At 45.8% G+C, this 17,080-nt stretch overlaps 1 protein-coding gene across 1 annotated transcript in view; it reads right to left on the reverse strand.

The window, feature by feature from the left end:
• NECAB2 (N-terminal EF-hand calcium binding protein 2) overlaps nucleotides 1-17,080 on the reverse strand; it is a 215,989-nt gene that overhangs the window by 135,511 nt on the left and 63,398 nt on the right. Inside the window, exon 3 of the mRNA XM_053271119.1 lies at nucleotides 2,856-2,964. Within this exon, the coding sequence (XP_053127094.1) occupies nucleotides 2,856-2,964 (109 nt within the window). The remainder of the gene's footprint in view (nucleotides 1-2,855; nucleotides 2,965-17,080) is intronic.

The following is a 17,080-nucleotide window of genomic DNA, read 5'->3' on the forward strand; positions in this document are numbered from 1 at the left end:
AAGCAGGCCTAAAAAGCAATTAAAAGATTCAACCAATGAAACTATTTCTGATCATACAGAAGAGGGCTATCCAGCTTGTGCATATTCTCACCTTGCCAGAAACAAAGATAAACAAGGGATGTTTGAATTCCAATGATCCAACAACTCGACACTCCAGTAAAAATAATTGGCCTCTCCAAAGACCAGAACACTTACAAATAACCCTGCAGCTGACATTGCTGATTAAAACCATGGGAGTGTGTATTGCTTGTGATAAAGCTAAGAAAAAAACAAATGTAAGTATTCGGCATCTAAAAAGGGAGAATTCAGATTATTTCCAGACTTCTCCTGCAGTTCTCAGTTTTGGTGCATTCCTCAAGATGTTACTATATCAAAGGTCCCTTGCTCACTGAGCAAAGAGGCACCTTTTAATGTGGTGATTCTCTTTATTTAGCAGGGGGAGAGTAACTGGCCCTGTCCAGCCCGAGCACAGCACCTCTCCAGTGGCTGCTGCTGGTGTCTATCCTATGTTCTCTTTTAGACTGTGAGCTCTTTGGCGACATGGAGCCATCTTTATTTATTTATCTCAAGATGTAATACGCTAAGGTCATATGTGGCAAGCCCCACCCACACAGTGCTTTACCAATCGGAGGTAACAGAGCAGAAGCACCGTGGTGATTGGGCAGCAGGAATCCCATATGCAAATAGGGAAGAGGAGTGGATAGTGGGTGAGTGAGCGAGTGAGTGAGCAGCAGGGAGTGAGTGAGCAGCAGGGAGTGAGTGAGTGAGTGACGGGGAGGGGGCAAGCAGTGGGGAAGAGGTGAGTGAGCGAGTGAGAGGCAGGGAGGCGGCGACCAGTGGGGAGCAGGCGAGTGAGCAGGTGACCAGCATGGAGGGGGCGAGTGAGAGTGGGCAGATGAGACTGAGCAATAAAGCAGGGGCTGTGGCGGGGGGCAAGGAGAGCAACAGAGCGGGTTTAGCTAGTATCTATGTACATTGCTTTGGGAACTTCTGTTGAAAAGCGGTATATAAATATTCATATTTGTATATTGCAGTGTAGTACTTCTGTTGTTTTACAGTTTCCTAAAAAGTGAGGGCATCCAAGGTTCTTTCACCTATCAGATTTATTGAGGTGTCCTTAGACGTTTCCATTTTAGACACCCAAACTCAATAAAATGCTAATTTAGCCTTCCTCGAGGGCAAATAAATGTAAAAATAAAATAAAATAAAATAATAATAATAATAATAATAATAATAACATCAAACTCTGTAATTTTCTGGTTTGGAATGCAATTTTTGGTGACTCCTAAGGGCGGGTTTTAAAATGACATAACCATCACGGCCCTCTGAGTTGATCTAGAATTATAGAATATCAGAGGTTGAAGGGAGCTTGGATTGCAATACAAGCTGAAGAAGAACTCCCTCCTCCTCTCCCCTCTGCTGTCTTTGGGATTACCTGCCCTGCTGTCAGTGGCAAAAGCAGCAGCTGGCTGGAGACCTTCCTCCCTGCCTGACATCCCCTAGACCACTGCTAAGGTAACCCTCAGGCACCAGGGACCCTGGGAAATGTAGTTCTCTCACAGTACTTGAGTCCTTTGTATGGACACCAGCCATCCTAGAAGCTATACATCCTAGGGTTTAGCCCGAGAAAATATCAAAGATGCCATGGAAACCCAATTTTATTTTTAAACTGGCCTGATACATTTTAAGCTTTACAGCTCTTTTTCAATAGTGTAACAACATAAAAACAAACACAAACATTATAATGGAGTAATTACTCCCACTGCTATATTCCACAATGCAGTTGGCACTAGTAACACAAAAAACCAATCTTTTCAAAAGACAATGCAATTGTACCCATCAGATTCATTTTGATTTCTAGAGGATTCTATTAATACTAGCTGGCCCAGCACAAAGCATCTGCATGCTAGTTCTCCGTCTCCCCGCCCCCCCACCGCCCACTCCCCCGCCGCTAATCCCGCTCCTTGCACCACCTTGTAACAGTTGCAGAGGAGTTGCAGGGGAGTAACAGCAGGAGAGAGGGCATGCCCTCAACTCCTGCCTGTGGCTTCCAGTGGCATCTGGTGGGTTACTGTGCAAAACAGGATGCTGGACTAGATGGGACTTCTTGGGCCTGATCCAGCAGGGCTGTTCTTATGTTCTCTCTGCCCCAGCCAACCCATGCCATCTGGGATGGCAGTGGAGGTGGCAAAACCTCCTTCCTGGCCCCATTCAACCCCCCAGCTTGCCTCCCCCACCACTTAAGCTGCCCCATGGTGGTGGAGAGGACGGGCGACGACAGGGTGCTGTCAGTGGAGATGGTGGCAGACGCACGTTCCATGGGCCCACCTGCTGCCCAAATGTCAGGCCAGGCTGTTTACAGCACATTTTGGGGCACTCTTAGAGAGCCCCAAAATGTGGGCCCATGGAAGGAGCTTTTACAGCCCCCTCCGCCTCCGGAGCAGTGCCCTGTCACCACTGTCTCCACCATTCCTGCCTAGGACAAAAGTTGTACCTGCAAGCCCCGCCCTCACATTTTCATTGGTCATATCTGCAGCGGGGGCAGGGCTTGCCACATATGACCTTAGTGTATTAGATAGATAGATAGAGCCTTTACACAAGGCTTAGTGTATTATAGATAGATAGATATAAATAGATAGATAATATAATATTTATAGTATTAATATCCCTTTGGTGTCTAGCAACACCACCTTGCCATAGTCCGGTCACTGTGGGCTTAGTGATTTCTCAGTCTACCACCTACACACCAGATTGTTAGGCAGTCCTTTGTGCCATTTTTGATGTGGTTACTTAGACTAGGAAGAAGACAGTCCCTTTATGGGGCAAAGCAGTCAAGGAATCCGAGAGAAACTTACTTGGTGTTGTCAGAATCAATGGTATGGAAAAGTTTTTCGAGTTCTTCTTCATTAAGAGTCCCATCAGAAAAGAAGGCCTGGAATTCTTCCAAGGACAGTTTCCCATCATCTGTAAACAATGAAACAGAAGGTGTTACAAGCACATTTAAAAGCATGAGGAAATAAACAATTCTATGTGAGTAACTAATTTGCTACAAGGCAGGGAAAGGCCATATTTCTTGGCATTCCCAAAGTCTTTAAACAGATGGAAGGATGTCAATGTTTTAGGTTCCAAGACGACACTTTTAGGGGCCTTGTCAAAGCTGCCGTCAAAGTCATCAGGACTGGAACTGGCACTGAAATTTTGTAAAGCTCAAATTCCAAGTGCCTTTCATGGTGCCCTCGAAGGTGAAACATTGAGAATTTTCAAGGGAAATCAAGCAAGGTGTTATAAGACAAGACAATTTCCCTGGGGAAGTCAGAAATGGTAACCCAACATTTCCCAGCATTTCTGTTGGACCAAGTTAAATGGCCAGTGAGCTGCTAAGCTGCCTTGTAAATGGCCTTTGTGGTGCCTCAGCTGAGAAGTGTCTCTCTGGCCATGCAACTACTCGGATGGAATTCCACCACAACAAGGAGAATTTTAGTTGGAGTTCCAATTGACGGGGTCCCTCTTGTCATTACAGAACTCTTTCCTATAATGCCCAAGAAGACATATTGGTTCCGCCATGCCTCTTGGACCAACACGAATGCACAGCCCCAATCCCTAGGGTTGGTACTAAAATTTCACACAAAATGAAATTCAAGGTTCCTCCTAGAATGAAACATCTGAAAACGTTCAAGGGAAGCCAACTGAGGCTCTTTAAGAAGTGAAATTTCTCAAGGGTTTATTTTTGTACATCACCAATTGGTCTCTTTTTCAAAACACAAAAGTGTGAACCAGGGGAGGGGGGAAAGGAATTTGTAGTAAAATGCATGCTTCAAGGAGGTCAGGAGAGTGTGCATGCTCATTGCTATATATATATTGTTTATTATTATTAAATTTTCATATATGAACCTTTTAGAAAGCATGAGCACTGATTCAGCAGTGAAACCAATCCCAGTAGCCTTCCTTTAAGAAGCTAATTATACTAAATGTTCTTCTTGCAGAATGTTTTGGCATTTCCCCATAATATATTTCACAATGAGTCTCCAAAGCAGATTAACAACTTGCAATTTATAAGATAATCTCATACAAATAGTTAATTGTACAAGCATCATTGAAGCTATTCAGACAATTGCTCAAAACTGGGCTGGGCTCTCCATAGCCCAGTTTCGAGCAATCGTGAGAACCACCAGGCTCACGGGCGAGCCTGGTGGTTCTCTGGCGGCTAGCCCGCCTAACTACCCCTCTCCCTAAACAAGGTTAATGGAGCAAGCACTCCGTTAACTTTGTTTATTTGATCGTTTGTCAGCCATGGCTGCTTGAAGCTGAGGCTGATACACTGGGGTTGGGGGGAGGGGGGACCTTCCTGGGGTTTGGGGGGCATATCTAGGGAAAACAGCGCCTAAGGCAAGCACTGAAAATTGTAGGGGGGCCCCCAAATATCTGACACCCATCTTTCAGATAACTTCACCATAATATCAGCTCAAAAAGTAAAAGTCAAGCTTATTAATCTTTTAATTAAAAAATTATGGCACTACCTGAAAATTATAACTGCACCTTACTTGCTTTCACTGATGCAAATTGCTGAGGCAGCACAGACAGAGCCTTCTTCAGAAAGCAGGAATCACACCTATCAGCTATTCAGAGAGGTACTGGAGACTGGATGTAGTCCTTATACTCCCTGATCAGCATGTTCATTGCATTCCAAATCCAGCATTGTGTATTAGCAACCCTCCTGCCGCCCCCCCGCCCCCAGCTGCTATCTGCCAGCAAGCAGTAACATTCACATTTTTTATATCCCGTTCTTCCTCCAAGGAGCCCAGAGCAGTGTACATACTTAAGTTTCTCCTCACAACTACCCTGTGGAGTAGGTTAGGCTAAGAGAGAAGTGACTGGCCCAGAGTCACCCAACAAGTCTCATGGCTGAATGGGGATTTGAACTCGGGTCTCCCTGGTCCTAGTCCAGCACTCTAGCCACTATCAAGGCAGTGTGTGCGCACCTGCATTCAGAGTGGGGCCTTACAGCCTCAGTGCCTCCTCCAAAACACAAGTCAGCCTACATGCACATACAGCTACAACATGCAATAAAACAAACAAAAAACCCACTCCCATCTTAAGAGTAAGATACACAAAATGAGCAGGCAGGGCTATTGCTGGGGAATCTCAAGGTTAGGGCACGGAAGAGAGAGAAACTAATAAATTAATTCATAAGGGGTACACTCATGAACAATTCTGGAATGTTAATCAGACTGTCCCCTCCTTTCCCCTTCCAATAAATTAGAGCAAACAGCAGAGGAAGAGAGACTTCGTTTATCCTTCTGCAACAATCAAATCCATGTGCCCATGAGCTGCTAAGTGCCTACTCCCCTCCCCTCTAACCCCCTCCAACAACAGAGCACAGAGCAAAGCCCACCCAAAGAAAGGAAGATTGGATTTGAGCAGGATGGGGAGAGCAGTTTGTTTGTTTGTTTAACTTCTATACTGCCCAAACTTTCATCTGGGCAGTGAACATAAAAACAATTAAAACACATATAAAAGTTAAAACAATGCAACAATTTAAAAACAGCCATAAAATTAAAGACAGACAATTCTTAAAAGCTGGGAAAGCTTGGGTGAAAAGATGGGTTTTCAGGTGTTTTTTAAAAATTGCCAGAGATGGCAATTTTATTAATAATAAACACATTACTACTATGGGCTTTGTTTGGTCTTTGCCTAATTCCCTTGGTTGAGAATAAATGTTGAAGAGAATGAAAAGAACAGGTGCTGTCTTTAAATCTAAAATGATCTCTCACTAGTAGCCATCACATGCTGGAAAATCTCAGGCCAGGGGACTGCTTAGTCTGCATTCTCATGACTTAGGACAAGTCAGTTGTGCACCTGACAAACGCTACTTATACTTATACAGCCAATTATTTTCACTCTTCATTACTGCATGAATATCAAATGGTTATGTGCCACAACACCTTCCTTATAATGAATCTGACTTAGAACCAAGTTAAATAGAATTTAATGGAATTTCCATAGGTAAGGCCTGAAATTTAACTGGGTAATCCTTTGCAGTTTTATGATCACGCATGAGATCTTAGATCCTCACAAAGGGAGCTGTTCCTTACAGAAGACATTCCCAGCCGCTCACACCTATTCTAACTAGAATCAAATACCTACAGTGAGCCCACATGATCCATTCACCAAATAACTTGAAGAACACACCTTGGATTGAAGAGCTGCTTTCACACAGCTGCCCTCAAATGAGACTGAACTGAAGAGCTCACTCCGGCTCTTTAGAGCTCTAGGCCCCCCCTTTACATGTGATGTATCACATGATGACATCATATGCAAAGGGGGTGTGGCCTCGAGCTATAAATTGCCGGAGCGAGCTCTTCAGTCTCATTTCAGGGCAGGCTTGCTGCCTGAAAGCATCTATTTTCTCTGAAATTAATGGGAAAGTCAGTGCTCATGGAGGCTCCTGGGGGCGTGTGTCCCGGGACTCAGAGAGGAGGGCAGGATGTGATTTTCAAATATATATATATATATTTTAAATCAACTGTGGTGGGTGGGGTGGGGCGGGGGGCATGGCAGGCACTTGGCACCCCTCTGCAACTGGTGCCTAGGGCACGTGCCCTGCCTGCCCCACCCCGGTTACGCCTCTGGGACACTAAACAGTGGTGCTCCCCTTCCCCCAACCCCCAGAGCTCCCGATGGAGCTGTAGCCAGGCACAGGAGCACCTAACCAGAGAAGCTGCTCATCTGACTGGCTGGTCTGGGCCGGCCACCTAGCAAAGAGTGCCTGATCGTGTGCAGGGAGAATGGGCTAAGCCCGCTCTCCCTGCACAAACCCTGTGTGGCGCTTCCACCTCATTGTCTCCCAAATCTTAAACCACTAATCACTTTTAGTGGCGTAGATAGAGCCTTTCAATGTTTACCAAACACTAGTCTTGCTGTAGTTAACAAATACAAAATTACCTCCCAATATACCATAAGAACCCTCTGCTGTACATCATTCAGCGATAACACACTAGGATCCAAGGGAAGAGAGATTTTCAACATTTGGCTGTCAATATCACCACCAATAATATTTTTAAAAACCTATATCCCACTTTACCTCAGTTTGAAAATAACTCCAGGTGCAACAAGGTTTAAGCACACCATATATCCAAACAAAATGCACAAGCTTACTTATTTATTTTGGAATTCTAATTTTCTGAGATTGTGGATTTGGGGTTTTCATGAGCTGTACGCCATGATCATCACAATTATAACAAATTAAGGCTTGACTTATCTCGCTTTGCATGTAATGCGTCTGTCTCATATATCAGTTTCACTTTTTAATTTGCATTACTGAAATTAATGGACTTTTGCACGATATTCTAATTTTCCGAGTTTCACCTGTACCTGAGGCATAAGGTAAGGTGGCATTTGATGCCTCTCCTGGGGCACTGCAATACTTTGGGCTTCCTCTCTGAACCTAGCATGCACTTCTTCCCCTTCCAAATAGCTTGCTTAGGGGTGCCATCTGGATAAGGAACATGGTGGTGGTGGTAGGAGGCTTTAACGCTATCTACTGCCAATCTCAATCCTGACCTGCACCCATGCTTAATGTTCAGTGGGGGCCCCATGGGGAAGCTCATGTGGGAGGCAACAAAACCCTCCCTCCAGAGCAAATAGCATGCACCGAGGAAACAATCCAGATCAGGACCACAGCAATAAGGGAGGATTAAAACATATCACCTGATATGTTTCCGAGTGAAATACAAAGTGCTGGTTATTACCTATAAAGCCCTTAATGCCTTGGGTCCAGGCTATTTAAGAGAGCGCCTCCTTTGTCATGAACCCTGCCACCTGTTACGATCTTCTGGAGAGGTCCGGTTACGGTTGCCACCAGCTCGTTTGGTGACGACCCATGACCGGGCTTTCTCCCTGTGGTGGCCCCCCGGGCTTTGGAGTATGCTCCCTGCTGAAATAAGAGCATCTCTTTCTCTGTTTTCAGGAAAACCCTCAAGACTCACCTGTTCTCACAGGCTTTTAAATAGAATTAATGTTAATAATTTGTTTTAATAATTGCTTTATGCTACTGTTTTAATTGTTTTGTGTATTCTAATCTGTGCTGATTTTTAAATATTGTTTTAAATTTGTACACCGCCTAGAGATGTACATATCAGGTGGTATAAAAATATGATAGATGAATGAATGAACGAATGAATGAATAATAAAGTCCTCCTAATCCTCCCACTGTGGTCCCAATCCAGATCAGCTTCCTCATACACATGCTATTTACGAGAGAGGAGGAAGCAAGTATGCCTTGACTAGTTGACGTGATTAGTGTCATCTAAGTGGTTTCTTCTTTTAAATCTATGTTTGGTGGTTAACCATATGTCTATTTTTTAAAAAATAAAACACTTTTAATTAAGTTTTATACATTAAAAGAAACAGAAAATAGTGCACGCGCGCACACACAAAGAAGAAGAAGAAGAGAAAATTTGAGTCTAATTCCAGACAGGACATTATTTATTTAGGGAACATAGGAAGCTGCCATCTCCTGACCTGGTCAAATTAGTCCATCTCTGTTAACTTAATTGCAAAGTTGCATAGCAGACCCTATTAAAACCATGCAGTTAATTCCAACACTGTGCAAACTTTAAGGTGTGTGTGTGGATTAAAAAAAAACACACACACACAGAACCATTAAACCATATATTGACAGAGCACAATAGAGGAGCAGGCCTGTAAGAAGCAAGAGGTTTGGGAGATAAGATAGGCCAAGATCACAGCAGGAGCTTGGAAATTACGATTAGAGACTTAAAAATCCCCCCACACACACACTGCCCAGCAACTGGTGGAACAGCTGTAACATCCTGCTTATACAACCAGAACAAGTTAAGATAAGTGATGCTGAATTTGAGAGACTTTGTATCCTAGAAGTCTTATCAGGCGGGGCGCATGAAAATAAATTTGAAGAAGCAGAAATGTACGGATATGCTCTGGGCAGGATAAGAGTTTAAGCCTGCCTTGTTATAATTTGATGTCCAAGGGTTCTCAGATGCTGCAAATGGACTGTCAGATTGGGCACCATCAGAAGTGTTAAGTCCCTCTGCCTCAATTCTATTATGGATAAATTGATTTAGGGCTGGGATTCAACATGCACTTTGAAACAGGAAGTCTTATCCTGCATAAAAGATACAGAAACAGAGAGTGTGTACACAGAAGTTTTCCTCCTTCTTTCATAATATTAAAGCTCAGGTCTCCCAGTGAAACTGATTAGAAGTACGCTGAGGATGGACAACAGAAAGTCCTTCACACAACACATGGATAACTTCTGGAATTCACTTCCAAGAGATACTGGGATGCTTAGTAGCTTAAATTCCTTTTGGGCAATTCCATGTGTAACGGAATCAGGCATCTTACCACATTTTCAATTACTGCGGCCAAACTAGCCATAAGCAAATTTTCAAGTTGGTTTAATAAATATCCACTGGCAAGACATCTCTCCTAGCATAAGGCAATATCTTTACAAAACCCTTAAATAGTATAGTGTCTGAAAGGTGCAAAATACATCAGTAATGGAATCAGAGCTTTTGGACATTGTTTTGGATTCCATTACTGATGTATTTTGCACATTTCAGACACTGTAATATATGACAAGACATTCTCTTGCCAGTGGGTACTACAACAACAAATATTTATATACAGCTTTTCAACAAAAGTTCCCTAAGTAGTTTACCTATAGTAATAAAATAAAAAACATGGCTCCCTGTCCCCAGTAGGTTCACAATCTAAAAAGATACACAAGACAGACACCAGCACAGCCAGTGGAGGGATGCTGTGCTTGGGATGGATAGGGCCAGTTGCTCTCGCGCTGCTAAATATAGGAGAATCACCACTTCTTTTTAAAATTCCTCTCTGCTCAGTTAGCAGGACCATATATTCAGGGACTGGGTATATGATATCAACTTGAACATTTGCTTATGGGTACAGTCATTAAAAAAATGGTAACATGCCTGATTCTGTTACCCTTGGAATGCCACTTCTCGCCTCCGTGCCCGAGCAGGTGAGGCGGGAGGCGGGGTTGTGCACCTGGCACCAGGAAGCAGACACGGAAGCGCCATCTTGGCCCCCTCCACATGACCAGGGATAGCCCAGTCAGGAGAGGGGGCCGGGGGAAACAGCGTAGCCCGGCAGCCATCTCATGAGCAGTCTCTCTGCTGCCGGGCACCCACCCACCCTCCCTCCCTCACTCAGGGAGGGATAGCCAGTCGCCTACGGGGACCAAGTAGGAATTTTTTGGGTCATGCCAGATTGGCTGGGGCACGGCCTTTTTTCGCCTACTTCTCACTGAGGCTTAGGAGCTGTGCCAGTGGTAGCCATCGTTACCTATGGGCACTGGGTGGCAGGTAGGCATTGAGAATTGATCGGTCACTTGGCAGGAGAGTGCGGGTGTTGGGTAGGTAGATTCAGGGATCGGTGTTTGGCTGGAGGGCCAGTTGGGTGAGGGGGGGTCAAGGAGCAGCCTTTCAGGGCTTTGACGGCCCGTAAGGTTAGGAATGGCCCCCACTCGGGGGGTGGGCGCGACTCACCGGCTCAGAGCTTTGACGGCTTGGGTTGGGGGGGTGTCGGACCACCCCCCCCTTGGCGGGTTGGAGTCCCGCGGTGAGAGGAGGCCAGGACTTAGAGCCTGGCCAAATCAGGACCCGGCCCTTCGCCCTGGCGTGGGATGCTCTTCACTAGGAAGGGCCACCACGCGAGAATAGTACCCGCACTCTAGTGTATTTGGACCTCGTTGCAAGTGTCGCTACCTCTGTACAATAGTAAAAGTGGCCCTTATTTACCCCAACTAAGAGTGTCCTGTCTTCATAGGGGGGCCTGGGGGTGAAATCACCTTTTCCTACAAGGTTAGACAAATTAACTACAAATAGGTCATGACTGACCTACTACTCCAAGGCAGGCACATGTGCCAAATCTGAAGTGGAGGGTTGGTCTACGCACTGGTCCCAACTGGGAGACCAGCTCTTTCTGGAAAAAGGTGCCATTTTTAGGCCCATGTCCCCAGCCAAATGAGCCTCAAAATGGTGTTCAAATAACCCGAATCGGTGGGGATTCTCTTCAAACTCAAATCAGGCCCTCTATTTTGAGGGCAATTTGATTCAGGGTCAGATCAGTGAATTGCCCCCATCAACCTGAATCTATTTGAGTTCAAATCAAATTGCACACTCCTAATTCCTGTGTTGTGTGGGCTGATATCAAAGCACTATTCTCCCAACACCACACATTAATTGGTTCCTTCCATTCCCGACTGCTGAGGGGACTTCATTGGTGTGTTCCTCCAACACATGATTAGTTCGTGCCAGTAGTATTGTCATGGACATTCCAGGAATGGCCGAAAGAGTTGCCCTACCTTGTGATTTTGCAGTGCTATTTCTTCTTTTCAGTTTTTGTGCAGGGCACGTAGAGGATCTCAGCCAAGTTACCCTGACATTGCACTAGCTTACTAAGATCATAGGAACATAGGAAGCTGCCATATACTGAGTCAGGCCATTAGTCTATCTAGCTCAGTATTGTCTTCACAGACTGGCAGCAGCTTCTCCAAGGCTGCAGGCAGGAATCCCTCTCAGGCCTATCTTGGAGATGCTGCCAGGGAGGGAACTTGGAACCTAGATGCTCTTCCCAGAGCGGCTCTATCCCCTGAGGGGAATATCTTACAGTGCTCACATGTCTAGTCTCCCAATCAAATGCAACCAGGGTGGACCCTGCTTAGCTAAGGGGACAAGTCATGCTTGCTACCACAAGACCAGCTCTCCTCTCCATCAAAGGTTTCCCCAAGTTTATGAATCTTGTTTGATTGAGCAGGCCTCTTTTCAGGTCCTTATTAATCACCATTTGCTCAGTGATAGCAATTTCCTAACTATTTTGAAATAATCCATAGGATGTATTGAAAGTTTGAGTGCGTTCTTCAGTTCAGTTGTTTTCTTTTTCCTGGTTAAAATTGATTAGCTCATCTAAATGATATTTTGTTCCAAATGGTTTCTGATTGGGAAATGCTAGTGGAGAATCACATTTCCTGAACAGAAAGGTCAGCAAGTGCCTTTTCATCTGATTTATGAAGGAGGCCTGCAAATTCTATGACCCATTAACATGAATACAGCCCAGCAGGGTTCAGTAAACTTCCTATTTTTCTTGCCCGAGATTGTTAAAAATTGGCTGGGTGGGGGTGGAAGCTCTCTGGTAGGCCTCACAATATACAGATGATGGGAGCACTTGATGGGACACAAGTTAGGAGCACAGGAAGCTGCCTTATATCAAGACAGACCACTAGCCTAGTATTGTCTACACTGACTGGCAGCGGCTCTCCAAGTTTTCAGGCAGGAGTGTCTCCCAACCTTAGCTGGAGATGCTGCCAGGGAACCTGAGACCTTCTGTATACAAGCATGCAAATTCTTTCAAACTATGCCCACAAAGGGAGATTTCATAAACTTCCAGTGGAACAGCACCTTTGTCCCTGTGGTGCTGGCCAAGTGGAGGAAATTATGTCTTTTTGTCACTATGTCTTTTACTGCCCCTTCTATGATGTGATTAGACGAAAAACATCGAGACACATAATAGATAAATTCAAGGGGGTCAGATGTGGGATATCTGATTCACCTCCTTGCAGATGTAATCCCCTGTGTTAGCTACCAAGTTGCCACATTTGCCTTGCTTTCCTTTAAACTTAGAAATTAATTTACTTCTCTCTGTTGTGCTTCATTCCAAATTGTAGTGCTGATCTCAGCCTAACTGATTCTGTATCATTAGTTGCTGAATTTTATTGTATGCTGAGGGTTTTTTAAATACAGAAAATTGGAAACCTATTTTCCCTTTTTTCTTTTTTTTAATGTTGTGTTACGACCAGTGGTTACAACAATAAACTTGTTGCTTTCTACTAGCATGCAGGTTCTACTGAAGTGTGGACCCATTCTTACTGCAGACAGTGTTCACATGTAGTCTCCCATCCAAATACAAACCATGGCAGATCCTGATTAGCAAAGGGGACAAGTCATGCATGCTACCTCAAGACCAGCTTTCCTCCCCAAGACACGCAAGTTCTGTAGGCCTGCTATAGGCATAGCTGGTATCATTGTTCAATTGTGGAGGGTCCAGGACCCTCAGGACCCTGAGACAACTTCTGTGCTCCTCGTTTTTATGTGGTTGTAGCACCCAACCAGATAGAAGAGAGGCCCATAGAGGACAGTTTGCTGAGGGTCTGGATAGTGATGTCACTGAAACTCAGAATGATCCAGCTCAAACGTGTCCAGTTTGTAATACCCTTGGCTATGCGATGAAGTGAGTGCCGTGTCATTGGGACCACTCAAAGATCTGAACTTCAGAACTGGGTTCAGAAAGAAACGTGCTGTTTTGCATTTTGTGGTTTGCTAGGCCCAATTACAAATTAGGTGAGGTTTGCCCACGAATTAGGAATTAGGTTTGCCCATTGCTAGCTATGGAGGTCTGAGCAGAAGCAAGCACACCTCATTTGACTCACAGGCCGCTAAATCATCTCTCTTGTCTGGGGTAGGTAGTGAACAAAGACACCACTTGCTGTCCAAACATAACCAGTGGTGTCTCTGTGTGTCTTGACCTACCCTCTGTGCTGAGTCTGGGATCTCCCCAAGGCTCCTGGGTCTGTGCTGGAGAGAGGAAAGGTTTACAGCACCTTGTCCCAGCCGGTCGTCACCTTCAGACTCACAGGGCAGTCTACACATCCCTCTTGGTCTTGACGGCCCTCCTCTAATGCGGCCTTCATCATTGGACAGACAATGCTTAGATGTCTCGGAACGTACCGCAGATGCTCCCCATGAGGCAGGACCTCCACTGGAAGCACCTTCCGCCTCCACAGGGTCACACACCGTGCTGCTCTCAAGTGCTTCTGCTGCTAGCCACCCTTGGGTCTGGTTCTGGGAGCAACTGTCTGCTGAACCTGGCATGTGCCCCATGGTGTCATGAACCAGGGATGCCAGGAGACATGCCTAAGGCCTCAGGTGGACATGTCTGGCTCCCTGGGCAAGCCTGGCTGCCTCCCTTTCCTACTGACCCCCAACACCAGCTCATCTCTCTATCAAATGTGAATACGCGCCTCTGTTCAGCACTAGGCACACCACTCTGTGTGATCTCCCCAGGACACTTCAAGACCTTGCCAGTAACGAAGTCTAGCTAAACGCCTAAGACAGGAAATTAGAATTGTCTGCCATGAAGCTTCCTCCATCTCTCAACTCTCCACTGAAGTGGGCACAGTCCAATTATAGTTTTACAGGGTTATTCACAACAGGGGAAAAACAAATATATATATGCAGAGAGTCAGTTACTTACTTTAATTGCCACTAAACGTGTGCTTGCACATTTATTACAATCTGCTGCAAAGTGCTCTCTGTGACACTCATACCAAGAAATCCCCGGTTGAGAAATGTCATCAGCAAATTATCTCTGAAAACTAGTAATTGCTTTTTAACCAGTTTTCAATCATGACACCCACTGAATTCAGTGGAAACCTCTCAGAGCAAGACCTCTTCCATTGGTCTGGGACCAGTTCCCATTTGGTTCCTCTCCTCCCACAACTGTCTCCTTGAGTGTCTTAATTAGCTTATTCTCTCCTCCCCTCCCTGTCATTTCTCCTGCTTCTCTCCTTCCCCCCTTTGGAACATGTCTATTAAACTGTAAGCAATTACAGTTTCTGTAATCCTGGTCTCTATGGGAGGACAGCTGGTCTTGTGGTAGCAAGCAAGAACTGTCCCATTTGCTAAGCAGGGTACACCTGGTGTGCATTTGAATGGGAGACTATGTGTGAGCTCTGTAGATATTCCCCTTAGGGGATGGGGCTGTAGCTTGGAGGAAGAGCACCTGCTGGCTTGCATGCAGAAGGTTCCAAGTCCCCTCCCGGGCAGCGTCTCCAAAATAGGGCTGAGAAAGACTCCTGCCTGAAACCTTGGAGAAGCCGCTGCCAGTCTGTGTTGACAGTACTGAGCGAGATGGACCAATGGTCTGACTCAGTATATAGCAGCTTGCTGTGTTCCTATGTACTTCAAGCTGTGAACAATATGGGGTGTGTTGGTGGAAGGGCAATATAGACAGGCCACATCCAGACATACCTCTAGTTGCACATGAAATGTTTCTCTGTGGCGAGATTCCAAAGGCCACTGAGGCTGGGGCTGATGGGAGTTGTAGTCCAACAGCAGCTGGGGACCCCCGCTTGAGGACCCTTGCCTTCATGTATGCACAGAAATCTTGCTTTATGGTGAGGCATCCCGCTCTGTTTTCACCCACACTTACACAGAAGGGGTCTAGCCCAGAGACCTTATTTGCTGGGTGAGTTTTGTCTTTGATAGCAGAGATCTGTGGATCAGAATAATGCCTCTGTCCTGGAAATGAGGTCACAGCCAATGAGCAGCCACACAGGTGCATAGATGGGGAAAGGAGTCCCACCTGTGTGGGTAATTTGTGTCAGCATGAATAATCGCTCCCTCCCTGTCTTGCCCTGTGTTCTGGTTACTGCAAGGAGCCAGGGAAGGCAGAGAAACTTCTAGAGTATGAGAAAATAATGAAGGTGGGTGTCACACACACACACACACACACACACACACACACACACGTAAGAGCATAGTACACCATTCCTCACAGAGTCAGAATTTCAAAGAAGCCTCTTGAATTTTTAATGCTCGTACTACTTCCACTTTTGCTGAATGCACACTTTTCTCCCACACAACCATAATGTTATGTATTTAAAAAAAAAAAACGACGAAAGAGGCCTTTTATCTGCTTGTTGCAGCTATTAAACTGGAGCACTGGGCTGAGTGCATGCCAGAACAGCTGACGTGACAACCCAAAGGGCTGAAGAGCAGAATACCAGCCATCGAAGGGCACATACAAGGGTTTGAGAGACACATACTCAAGCCTCATTGGATTCCAGTAAGACATGCTCCTTCAGGAGCTTGGACAAAAGTGGGTGTCCTTGCTAGCGTAGATACGATTTGCAAAAGGCAAGGAACTTCTCACTGCTCTCTGACCATTGAGAAAGAGCTAAACTAATCTTTTACAGTCCAGTACAGAGCTTCCCAGATGTTTTGGACTACAACTCCCATCATCCCTGGCTGCAATGGCCGTTGAATGAGGATTATGGGAGTTGTAGTCACCAACATCTGGGAAGCTCTGTTACAGGGAACACAGGCCCAGTCACTCTGTCAAGGGTGGCTCCAGGTATGGTAGCCCCTGAGGCAAGGGGTGTAATACTGCCTCCTGCTGGTGGGGACCAGCCCCCCATTCAACAGTGGCAGCACCAGAAAAAAAACTGAGGGGCCACAGAAGGGGCAAAGTGCATATCTGGGTGGGCGAATTGTGTCCCATGTGTTAGGTTTCCGAAACAGAAAGGGGGGGCAGTTGGGGGAGGCAACTACACAGGGGCATAACTATAATAGGGCAAGGGGAGACCATCATCTGGGGGCCCCCATGCTTCGGGGGGCCCCCCAGAGGCAAGTGGAGCTGACTGCATTAGGGATATGGAGGAGGAAATAGTCCACAATTTACAAAACCTTAAAAAAAATTAGGATGATGTTCTATTGTGGCACATAAGGGGTGTGTGTGTGTGTGTGTGTGTGTGTGTACATTTTTACTATGCTTATTCAGCCTCATTGAAGATTTCTTTACTTCATGAGCTGAGCTTCAGTGAGGAGGGGCCCATTTTAAAATCTTGTCTCTGGGCCCTCTCCAACCTTGCTCCGCCCCTGCAACTACATTTCCGAGTGGGCACTTTCCCCTCCTCTCGAGCCACCCTTGTCTTTCAAAATCAACCCTTACATGCTGAAAATGGTAGAGGGAGGGGAGGTAGGTAGACATAGTCTAGCAGACCCGGCTCGCTTCCTCTCCTCTCCTGCAAACTTTGCAAGGACTGTGAGGACATGTGGTCTTCACAAAGCTTGCAAGATATCTCGGTCCCTGCTCTGATGGTGGTGGTAGGGAACTTTTGCTGCCGTGCTGCTGCCCCAAGAATCTGCCACCAGAGGCACCTGCTTCGCCTTGCCTCACGAGAGGGCCGCCCCTGCACTCCACAATTCTAAGACATGTAGAAAGGAACACAGGAACAAGG

Source organism: Hemicordylus capensis, chromosome 9 (genome assembly GCF_027244095.1).
Source record: "Hemicordylus capensis ecotype Gifberg chromosome 9, rHemCap1.1.pri, whole genome shotgun sequence".
Taxonomy (NCBI): Eukaryota; Metazoa; Chordata; class Lepidosauria; order Squamata; family Cordylidae; genus Hemicordylus; species Hemicordylus capensis.